The sequence below is a fragment of the Pseudopodoces humilis genome, chromosome 2 (genome assembly GCF_049639895.1).
Source record: "Pseudopodoces humilis isolate 2021_Gansu_Grassland_sample_001 chromosome 2, ASM4963989v1, whole genome shotgun sequence".
In the NCBI taxonomy this organism is placed as follows: Eukaryota; Metazoa; Chordata; class Aves; order Passeriformes; family Paridae; genus Pseudopodoces; species Pseudopodoces humilis.
The window spans coordinates 30,435,625-30,446,916 of record NC_142201.1 but is presented as its reverse complement, the minus strand read 5'-3'; the positions used below and the strand labels follow the sequence as shown (position 1 = coordinate 30,446,916).

The following is an 11,292-nucleotide window of genomic DNA, read 5'->3' as shown; positions in this document are numbered from 1 at the left end:
ATAGGCTTTACATAAGAGGCTTATGTAACACAGAGGTTTACATAACATAATGCACTAAAGGCTTCATCCTATGAATTTTACATAAGTTATGTCAAGTAGGCAACCATGTGATACATTTCATAAGTCTGTATTACAAAGTAATGATTTTAGTGAAATTATAATATAGTTCAGAATTCACTAAAGACTAAATAAAATATAGCTCAATATCTGTGGTTGCTCAACACTGAACTGTTTATGGTAGTCTTAAAAAAAAAAAAAAAATCGGTGACATTTGAGACAACCAATGGTTCCCTCTGGTCTCCAGAGGTGATAAAATTAGTTTGCTTGTAACATATGCTAATTATGCTGTTCTTGCTATGATGGTAAGCAGATGAGTGATTGGAAAGACAAGGGGAGCAGCATTAAAATTGCTCTGCTTGCAAAAGCTGTCTGCAATTCAGCTCTCATGCTGCCCGTGTTGACCCTGCCTAGCAGCCCAGGCACACGCACAGCACTGCCCCTTGCTGCCAGCAAGGACTGCCAGGCACATCACTTCTGCATCAGCAATGGTGGCAGCTGGAAGAAAAGTACCCTGACACCTCCAAAATGGTAATTTGAAATGTGAATATTCCTATTACCATGTTCACAAGTTTGGGTCAGCAGGCAGGCTCAGGCCTAGCTCTTCTGACCTATCCAGTCTGCAGCACCATTATTCACTCCCTGTTCTCAAACTGAGTTTTAGACCCCTTCCAAGAGTACTCAAAGGGGTTATTTACTCAAGTAGATTGCTACCCACCAAGCCCCATGAAACTGAAAAAAATAAATGTTGGGATTTAACACTTATCTTTATTTCTATTTTATTCTCATTTTTGTTCTCTAATTAATAAATTGGCACCGAGAGACCCATCCACTTTCAAACAGACCAGAGCTCATTCACTTCTTTTACTAACTGGGAATTCTGGCAGAGGGACAGATGTTGAAATGCTTTTAAATTTGGAGGAAACTCAGCATAAATGTGCCAAAGCTAAGGCAGGAAAGGTTGTGGGGGTTTTTACCAAAACTATTGCTGTGATACAGCTCCCGGCATGGGTATGCATGGGGCTAACTCCTGCTCCAAGGGCTGCTCTCTGACAGAAAGGCATTTTGCCTGCTGTGGCACTTGCAGTATTTTCCATATAGATGCCCTGATGAGCTCCACAGTTGCATCATGGCCGTGGACTCAGGAGACCAACCAAAGCATGTTTTAATATTGTCTCCCTCAAGGCTGGCTACAGGAAAACTGCTACTGCGGAGACCAAAGGCTCACCGAGAAGTCTCTTCATTGCTCCTTAGCCAGCAGCACCAAGGGAAGGAAAACAGGGTGTTCATCCCCTGCATTGGCCATGGAGAGGGAAGGAGGTGGACGCAGATGGGGAGAGCACAGCTGATGCCCAGGGAGAGCTGTTTGTCTCCATGTCTGGGAGATGCACAAACCGCCCTGAGGTGCAGCTCTGAATGGGAAGAGTCACCTTCCTCACTCATAATTTAAACATTGAACTGGTCTGTCCCCATCTGCCTTTCAAAGGCCCCGAGCTTGTGGGATCTCATCCCTAGGGGGTCTCCTGGAAGGCAGTGCTGATCTTGCCCATCAGCAAGCCGGGGGCTGGGATTTGCTGGAGCCAGCAAGGTGGCATTGGTAATGCCACCAGCATCAGTCCTGCCAGGAGACTGAGGAACTGCTCTGGGTACTACTATCACTGCTGGGCCAGTCTGCAGAGGGGAGGCTCGGTGGGTTTACGACCTAGAACCCATGTCTCTTAAAGTACTGGGCTCGCCTAATCACATTGTTGGCATAGCTGTAGTCTCTGCTGCATGGGTCTGCCTCGTAGACAGGGAGGTTGCCCATTCTTGCATGGTAGGTGCAGATACCCCCTGGAAAGAGTTAAGAAGGAATTGTTATGTGCTTGTAAGAAATAGAGATTTAAGAGCAAAAATTTGTAGCAAAAAATGCCATGCATCTCACCAAACAAGAATTGCCTGACAATGTCCCAGTTGTGCATTATTATTGAAAAGTGACTGATTTTGTAAAATCTTTATTGCTATAGTGAAGGAGCCCATGACTCTCTCCAAATGCAGGTGGAAATGGAAAGCTGTTACCAGAAAAGGGTGTAATCAGGGCAAAGGAGGGGCAGTAGCAGGGAAAGGAAGGGAGAGTAAGAAATAGCCTAGGGTGAACAAACCAGCACACAGATAGCATGGACTACAAGGAAACCTTGATCTCAGTCTTCCTGGATGCAACTTAACAAGTTGCCACAATAATCCTGTTGTGTTGTGATGCTTCAGTTTCTGCATTCTCCAGTGACTTTTGTTTAGTTGCTTTCTATCTTATTTATCCACCTAACAGCCATTTCTCATTGCCAGTCTGCTGGTCTGGTTCTGCTTCTGTTAAACTAGAAAACTCTGTTCTCGTTGTTATTTCAGGGCTTTGAGGGTTTCTTTTGTTTGTTTGGGATTTTTTGTAGGTTTTTATGGGGGTTTTTTTTGTGTTTGGTTTTTTTTTTTTTTTTGGTAAGAGATGCTGTAAAATCTTCTAGAGTGATGCTGTTTTTCCCTTAAAAGTGCCACCAACAAGCACCCATCAGTCCATCAGTCAGTCTGTCCCTTCCTAGTACAAAGCCCATTCCATACCTCTCAGCTGCCGGTCCCAAGTCCAGGTAGGATGTCTTGCCCGTACTTCATTAAGGGAAAGAGCCAGCATATTTGAGCCTTGATTTATGTGTTCTTCACTATCCCACACTGCATAAGGTTGCAGTTGCCTGCTGATCTAGGAAAGACAAGCAAGAAAATGGATTTCCCTCTGAATGCCACTCTCTCTTCATTGCACTCCTAGGCTCTGACTCATTGAAGTGACCTTATTCAGGACAACACCTAAGCACAGCCTTTGATGCAGAGGGATTGCAATAAAGTGCTCTTTCAAACATGGAACAGTCATTTGCTAAGATAAAGCCCTGGGGTATGGACTACATTACTGTGCTGTTGCTCATGCTTATCACCCTGGAGTACCTGCATCAGGCCGTACTTCTGCCGTCCCTGGTCCCAGCCGTTGTCCAGGAGCAGGCCGACACGGCTGTCCTGGGACATGATGGCACCGATGAGCGCTGGGTCCAAGCACAGATTTCTGGCTACTCTCTTAATTGGGATCTCGTATCTCCTCAGGCGTACGAGGTCTGGCTCTGCAGTCCTTTGTATCATGGCATATCCTGCAGCGTAGGAAAAGGCAGACTTACACACACCCCTGTCCAAACCCCTTGCCTCTCCCTTGAGCAGGTGTGTCAAAGGAGTAACTCAAGTATTTAAGAAATTGCATCTCCATCAGGTTGGGCAGTGGAGTTTGAGGAACAAGCACAGCTCTGTTGGCTCAAACCATGGCCTGGGAGCTGCTATTCCACTACCCAAGGATGACCAGGGGAACAGGGAGGATTCTTAGGGGGTGGAATGCATGGTCGTCTTCTTCTTCTGCACCTCTGGAGTGAGAAAAGTGAAGTTTCAAAATGGATTTGAAAAAATTGGGGGGTGTGTTACTACAGACTGGCCACACTGCAGTAACAGCTATATTCTATTGCTAGAGAGGGGGAGCTTTTTTAAAGCAAACTTGGAGCAGTTTGGAAACAAGCAAGCAGATTCAGATCTATGCTTGAACACCCACAGTAAGGTGTCTGCTTTGGAAGAGCCTACATCTGAGGAACATGGCAAAATCCCTGGAGATATCAGCATGATGATAATCATCAGAATCAATGTGACATAGTCAGCTGCGTGGTGACACCAAGCAGTAACAGCAGGCAAGAAAGAGAGAAATGTGAAGGAGTTACCAAAAATTAATCAACCAGAGGTAGATTCTGGTAGACACCTGGGACTTTACCTTACTGGCAGGTCAGCACTGGCCAGCTCAGCTGTCTTGCTAGCACTCAGGACCTGGCTCTGTGTATCTTGGATACCCTTGGTACCCTTGGAGCAGACAAGCCCTGAGGCTTTGTGAGGAGGCTGATGCTAAAATCCTGGCTGATGAAGAAGCTGTTTTAAATTAAAAAGGGTTGAAACTATTTCCCTTTGCTTTGAGTCCAAAGATCCTGACTATGGAAATTTGTCCTTCCACTTCCCGTCTGGTCTGGAGGCTTCACCAGCTATTTTGGGAGAGGAAGTGTCGTTTTCTCCCTTTTGGCTGATTGAATAGCTGCACCACATTTAATTTGGTAATAACAGAAGGTAAGGCATATCTCTGCCAGGTACAAACAAGTTGACAAATCAAGCAATGAATGATACATACCACAATCAGAGGATCTTGCAGGATCTCGTGTACAGGAGACCATGGGGACTTGTACAGCTCTTATATCGCCATAGCAACTGGAACTCACAGAGGGAGCTGAAATATTAAATGAAGGTGTTTGAGCACATAAGATCTCAGAGCAGTTTTGTTCAAGTCCTGCACGTGCATACAAGTCAAGCATGAGAGAGTCTAGACCTGCAATCCACATCCCCTTGTGGTGGCCCTGCTTGTATGGTTGCCACCGCTCTCCATCGGTAATGTTATCAAAGAAAGGTAGAGAGCAGAAATTGGTTCTTTTCTAACTGAATATTGAAGCAAAGGGTTCTAATGACCATTTAGATGAATATGCACCTGCTCCATTAGGTCTAAAGGCTGGTGTGGGAGAGGAGAAGCAGAGCCTCTGCATTTATTTTAGAGGGCTGTTCCCACTCAATGTCCCCCAGTGCTTGGAACCACTGAGATGATGGCTGGTGGTAGCTGAGCACCCTAGCTGGGATTGTCTCCTGTGTCCCTCGATAACTTGGTGAGGAATTCATTCAGGAGAATGCTTGCCTCGGTCTCAGAAAATTACCCCCTTTCCTTGGTAACTGAAGAACAAATAGCCTCCATCAAACAGATTGCCACTTTTGGGAGAGCATTTCTGAGAAGGCAGGGAGATTGGATAAGGTAAGCTGGGAAAGCCAAGAGGAGACATGTCTGTGACTCCCTTGGTTTCAGTCCCGTCCTCCAGATGAGCTGGTTTAAAAGACACGTGTGGGCAGCAAGCAGCCTCATAGAGCAGCTGAGGACCTTCAGCCACACAGGATCTTTCAGAGCCATGCAGGAAGGGAGCCTCAGGCCTGACTGCACACTCCCTCTCCAAGACCCTTCTGCAAACAATTCCCAGTGTGCTTTTGACAGCAACCCAAACCTGTCTCACCAACAAGAGCTGAAAGACCCAGCAACAGCAGTGTGGGGATCATGGTGATGGCTCTCCTCAGCTGTCCCGGGAGACCTGGAAACACAGTGGTTTGCAAAACATGAAGAAATTACTACTGATTTTCAACAGCACTCTAGCAAAGTTGGCATGCCAAAAGCTTCCACCCTGAGGCACCAGACAGAGATGGCATTAGCTGAAGAGGGTTTGGGCAACAGAGGTACTTTCTCCCCTTGGGAGGACTGGGGTCAGGGAGGTCCCTGTTGGCAGCCTGGACTAGCAGGGGCCTTTTTAGCCCCTGTCAGTTGTCACTGCTTGCTCACATGGCCCCTCCTGAAGGCCCATAGTGTGCCTTTATGATGATCAGGTCCACTAGCTTTGCTTTAATTTTTTAGGTGTTTGAAGTCTAATGTGCTATAAAGTGCACACAACCCCTGCCTCTCTGTTCAAAAAGGATTTTTCCTTAGCTTTTGGAAATCTTGTTTTCAAAAATCAAGAACTATGACCCTTAATACTCTGCTAAGAGCATGCAAGGCAACTCCAAGATTTATTTGGTGAAATAATACTTCCCTGTGTGATATTGGCAGATAACCACTTTATTAATAAATGCATGTGTTGTGCCTATTAATACAATTCCAAAATATCATCAGATGATAGCTATCAAATGCAAAAAAAATTGACTGTATTTGCCTTACTGATGCTCATTTACACTGAGCAGCTTTTATGGCTTAGAAATGTTTTGGGTTTTTTCCCAAGTAGAGTTCAAACACAAAACACACCATGAGTCTTGTAGGCAATTAACACTAATCCTGTTAACACTTGAAAATACACTATCAGTTTTAATAGCATGTGGCCATTTCTCTAGGCTGCATTTCTACATCTGCAAACCAGATCATATGGATGTAGAAACACAAATAATCCATCAGTATAATTGGAAAGATTCCCTTGTCCTGACTGAGCTTATTCAGGGCAGGAATGCCCATGAACAGATCAAGGAACACTAGGTAGCTCCATTTGAGCTCTAACACTAAAGCTAAGTATTCACAAGCCCAGATCTATACAGCTTGACCCAACACCTATGAATCCAATGGAAAATCCATCTGGGTCCTTATTGAAAGCTACAGGATTTAGCTTTTTCCACATGCAGGAATTTTTTTTTTCACTCCCATCACAAAAACCTCAGTTATATAGAAACAGCATAGCAATCACAATATTGGCAAAATGCTAAATCAAAACAAATCAAGGCTTCTTGTTATAAATAAATATTCCATGAGTGAATTCAGACTCACCTGTATTCAGTTGTCCTTCCTCTGAGGCAGGTCACTTGATGACTTTTATATATATATGTAGGAAAAGGTATCCACCCTATGGGCTTTGGAATGTTAATTCCTACCTAGTGAGATGACTGTTTTAAAGTACAATAACTAATATATATTAAGAGCTTAGAACTCCAATGATTTCTTTCATCCAAAGATTTGCACAAGTGGTGGTTAGTCAGACTCGGGACAACTCTGTGAAAGGAAATAAACACTGGTTTTACTCCATCAATAAGGACATTGATGCACAGTAAAAGACTTGCAGAAATTATTGAAGTGAATCAGTGGCAGAGGCCAGGCAAAAAATCAGATCCCTGTTGTAGTCCTCTTCTGCTTTGCACCTGGACATATCTCTGGAAGGATTGTTTTTGTCTTGTTTCCTCAATGATTTCAGATAGGCAAGCTTTTAGGTATCATACTTCCATATGAATTTTAACAAGGACAATTAAGGAAAATCATCCCACTGCTTCATTGCTTACAACAAATCTAATTCAGGATGGACACTTCCAGAGCAGAGGCAGAGGCAAGCAGAGACAGGGTCTGAGTTTAAGACATGGAGAGGCAGGAGGTTGCAGCAGAAATTAGGAGAAATAAACAGTGGGGAAAGTTAGTGGGGAAACACAGAGGAGCTCTGGAAGACTTGCACTTTGCAGCCAAGACACTTTTCACATATCTGAAACATCTGAGACACTTGGAGGAGGAAAGACAGTTTGGGAGGCCAGTACCCTTCAATTCTGTTCTTCTATTTGCCACATTTTTCTCTTCCCTAAACTCTGCCCAGCATGCATGGAGGTTAGGAAGGCCAAGATTTTTTTCTGGTAGCTTTCTCTTCATTCTTTAATGCATCACAAATCCATCTTACTCCCATTGCTCTTTTGGGACTGATGTGGCAGGTAGGAAATACTGTTTTGGCCAGATACTAATTAATATGTTCAAAGCCAGGCATTGTTACAGGAGGTTTGTAAGGATTAAGGTGGGTCTTAAATATTAAACTCCTACTGAAACCTTCCCAATGATTACAACAATGCTAGGCAATCATTCTTCACGTACAAACCTGATATCTCATTATGGTATCTCAGACTAGACTATCATGTAATCCTTTTTCTGGGGTTTAACATTTCGAACAGCAGAAGGTAAGGTCTGATATAGTGTAAGGTGCACATCTTTGTGGTGTTGTCATGGTTTAACACTTAGAAAATAGAAACAGTATAGTGTGCTTTAATCCTTTCAAAGGGCATAGCAACTGATAAAATGCTGGAGGGAAGGAAAACCAGAAATGATCTGGGAAAAGCTCATAGTGCACAGCTTGATGGCAGCAAACCCAGTAGATACATTCATTTATCCTCTACAGAACAGGACAATTTGGAAAAAGGACAAACAGGAAAGAGATGTATTCTCTTAAATAGATTATGAAAATTTAGTATTAACATATTAATGTGTTGTCCACTTGCTGACCGTTCTTAAGATAAAGTTTTGAATTTAAATACTGTTTGTCTTTGCTACATATTTTTCTCTTTGTTACCATGTAATTACATTTTTCTACATTTTACAGTAGTCACATGAATTCTTAATGCCTATTCTGCATTGCAATACTCCTAATGTACTCATTGAGTAGTGAATAATATTATGTTTTAAGAACAAAGTTTTTTTTATCTGTGCTGTTATAAACTCTTAGGTCCCTGGGACAGATTCCTTGTATTCACACAAATTCCACTGTAAGTGGAATTAACAATTAAGAGGATACTTTTTCTGCAGTGTTAGGGACTTTTTCTCAGTCAAAACCTCTTTATCCACACAAATTTTTCCACCTGCCTTTTAGAGTAAGAACCAAAAGCAACCACCCTCTATGGAAACATGCTCATATACCCCGAAAGGAGCAGGGCTCTCAGCCAGTGTATTTGTCCAAGGCACCACCACCATCTAACGAGAACTGCATGATGTTAGAAAACACCATCTTCTGCTCAAAGGTCTTTGTGGGGCTTTAAGTGCAGAGCACTGAGTGTAGGTGGGCCACTTCATGACAGTGGTCTGAATCTATCTCTAGTACAGCACATCTTTTTAATTTTTATCATAGATTTAATTTGGAAAATTACATTAGGAGTACAGTGTCAGTACCCATTCTCCTTGTGCTGGATTTGGTCAGCACAGCGTGTGACTGGGAGGGAGGTGATGGAAAGTCAAGGAAAGAGGAGTTCACTTATCAAATAGTATCTGCATCTTCTTAAATTTAAGAAGCAGGAAGAGTTCCTGGTTAGCGTTAGGGCATCCTGGTTAGCGTTAGGGCATTAAGCTGCAGTTGGTGACCACAGACATGCTTTCTCTGTGATCTGTCAGTGACACTGTTGATTACATTCAGGTAAAGGGAGAGCAGAGTGGACAAAAAATGTTACCTGACACAAGAGCATTTTCTTTGTCTTACATAAATTAGAAGGGACCACTCCTGAGATCTAAAGCACACCAAGGTTCAGTACCAACAGTTCTTTCCTACTCACAGATTTTCACTTTATATTTTTCCCCCTCATCCCTCATGAGGGAAGTTTTTTCATTCCGCTTAATGGAGAAGTGATCAAAATGGAGCACAATTTTGAAAAGCACTACATACTGCACATGTTATTCTTCTTCAGGTTGCAGGTTTTAGCATCACGTGTCACTGGGTGGCGAGAACACCATCTAAAATTACTTGGAATTAATTATTGTCTCCATTGTGAGTTTCAACTTGTTTCATAACATCGACAGGCAGATGAATTTCTCAGGTTGTTCCTTTTGTCTCAGATGTAATTATAGGTAACATCAGGCATTCTCAGACTTTGTAACTGCTTTATAGGGAAGCTGCCCATCATTGCTGACGTAGGTTGGATACCTACCACTAACTGACCAGTTAAAGATGCATGTGTAGCATCATCTCAGACAAATCCTCTATGGTTGTCCTTCCCAGCTTTTAAAGGGACACACCCAGTTTAATAATGAAATTTCCATTGTTTTTTACATCTGTTGTACCTGGAAGTAATCACAGAATCATTTAGGTTGGAAAACACTTCTAAGATCATTGAGTCCAACCATTAACCCAACACTGCCAATTCCACCACTAAACCACGTCCCTAAGCACATCTACACATCTTCAAAAGTCTTCAAACTCGTAATACATGAAGCTTTCAGTTTTCACTGTATTCAGAAGTGAACAAATGCTGAGGGTCCCAATCTCTTCCTTTGTCTTGCCTTTCTGAAGAATGCAGATGAGCATTGAAGTAACATCCCACTCTGCATCTCTCTGGCCTTCACATAAAATATCTAAGGCCAGAAGTGTTTGTGAGGTAGGAAAACAAGTACTTTCCTTCTATTCTCTAAAATTAGGTTTTTAATTTTACTGTAGGAAAGGTGTCCTAGCAAAAAGGTCACTGGATTGGATTCTATGAGAGCTTGTTCCCATTCCATCTTAAAGACAGATCTATCACTCTGTCCTAGTTTAGGGCAAATTAGGAAGGAAAACTCCAAGGACACACTCAAAGCAAGTAATTCATAGTTTGAGCCAGGATAGGGTCCTGCACATGGGTCGGGGCAATCCCAAGCACAAATGCAGGCAGAGGGATGAATGGGTTGAGATCAGCCCTGAGAAGGACTTGGGGGGTGTTGGTTGACAAGAAGCCAAATGTGACCTAGCCATGTGCAGTCACAGACCAGAAAAGCAGCTGTGTCTGGGCTGCACCAAAGTCAGTTGTGGCCAGCAGGCTGAGGGAGGGGATTCTGCCCCTCCACTACACTTTCATAAAATCCCACCCCGATTAACACATTCAGCTCTGGGCTCCCAAAGCAAGAAGAATGTGCAACTGCTGGAGCAAGTCCACAGGAGGGTCACTCTGATCAAGTGATCAGAGGGCTGATGTGCCTCTCCTATAAAGACAAGCTGAGAAAATTAGGATTGTTCAGCCTGGAAAAGGAAATACTCTGGGGAGACCTTATAGCACATTCCACTACCTATGGGGCCAAACAAGAGAGTCGTGGAGGCACTTTGTACAAGGGCATGTACACTATCACTATCGGATTAGGGGGAATGGCTTCAAAGGGACAGAGGGTAGGTTTGGATTTGATACAAGGAAGAAAATCTTTGTGTGAGAGGCTGAAACAGGTTGCCTAAAGAAATTGTGGGTGCCCCGTCCCTGGAAATGTTGAAGGCCACAATGGACAGGGCTTTGAGCAACCTGATTTAATGGAAGATGTCCCTGCCCACTGGGTTTGAAACTAAATGATGTTTAAGGTCCCTTCCAACCCAAACCATTCTCTGTTTTGAGGATAACTATTAAGGGTATTTCTGTGTGCCTTGAATTAATGATACAAAGAATTGAGGACTGTTAAATTCTAGAAAACAAACAGGAAACAATTCCAGGCTTTCTTCTAGGGCAGTGGACTAACAAAAGAAATAATTAGCAAGGAGGAAGTAGATTAGGAAGCTAATTAATGTTGTTCTGTATATTACAATCACCTGATTTTCATACAATGGCATCTTGAGAAAAGCCAATTGTTACCGGAGATTGCATGGTTTGTGAAGAAAGTAAGTTAATTTTTAAACCTTTTCTATAAGTCACATGTTGAAGTCATACCACCAGGTGGGTGATGGTTGAACAGGCTGTGTTCCAAAATGCAAATTATATTAACACAGATTCAACACTGAGCTGACACAGCTATGTGACTACTAGATCAGTGTTGGCTTACTTTAGGCAGCTCAAGCCATGGCTGTAACAATTAATCAAAAAACAAAAAAGTAGCTTTAGAATATGCACCTT

General features: G+C 43.0%; 1 protein-coding gene across 3 annotated transcripts; it reads right to left on the bottom strand.

Annotated features, from left to right (window-relative positions):
* Positions 1–819: 819 nt before the first annotated feature.
* LOC102102728 (lysozyme g-like) lies at positions 820–6,625 on the bottom strand. Of its 3 annotated transcripts, XM_088051323.1 has the most exons (6): positions 6,488–6,625; positions 5,202–5,276; positions 4,283–4,378; positions 3,022–3,218; positions 2,647–2,782; positions 820–1,890 (listed from the first exon to the last, which is right to left on the bottom strand). In XM_088051323.1, the coding sequence occupies exons 2-6, from the start codon at positions 5,242–5,244 to the stop codon at positions 1,760–1,762; spliced, it is 603 nt and encodes a 200-aa protein (XP_087907449.1). In that variant the 5' UTR covers positions 5,245–5,276; positions 6,488–6,625; the 3' UTR covers positions 820–1,759. The 3 variants fall into 3 exon arrangements, with proteins under 3 accessions (XP_087907449.1, XP_014104359.1, XP_014104357.1); XM_014248884.2 differs by lacking the exons at positions 5,202–5,276; positions 6,488–6,625 and adding an exon at positions 4,634–5,175; XM_014248882.2 differs by lacking the exons at positions 5,202–5,276; positions 6,488–6,625 and having other exon boundaries at positions 4,283–4,490.
* Positions 6,626–11,292: the final 4,667 nt, after the last annotated feature.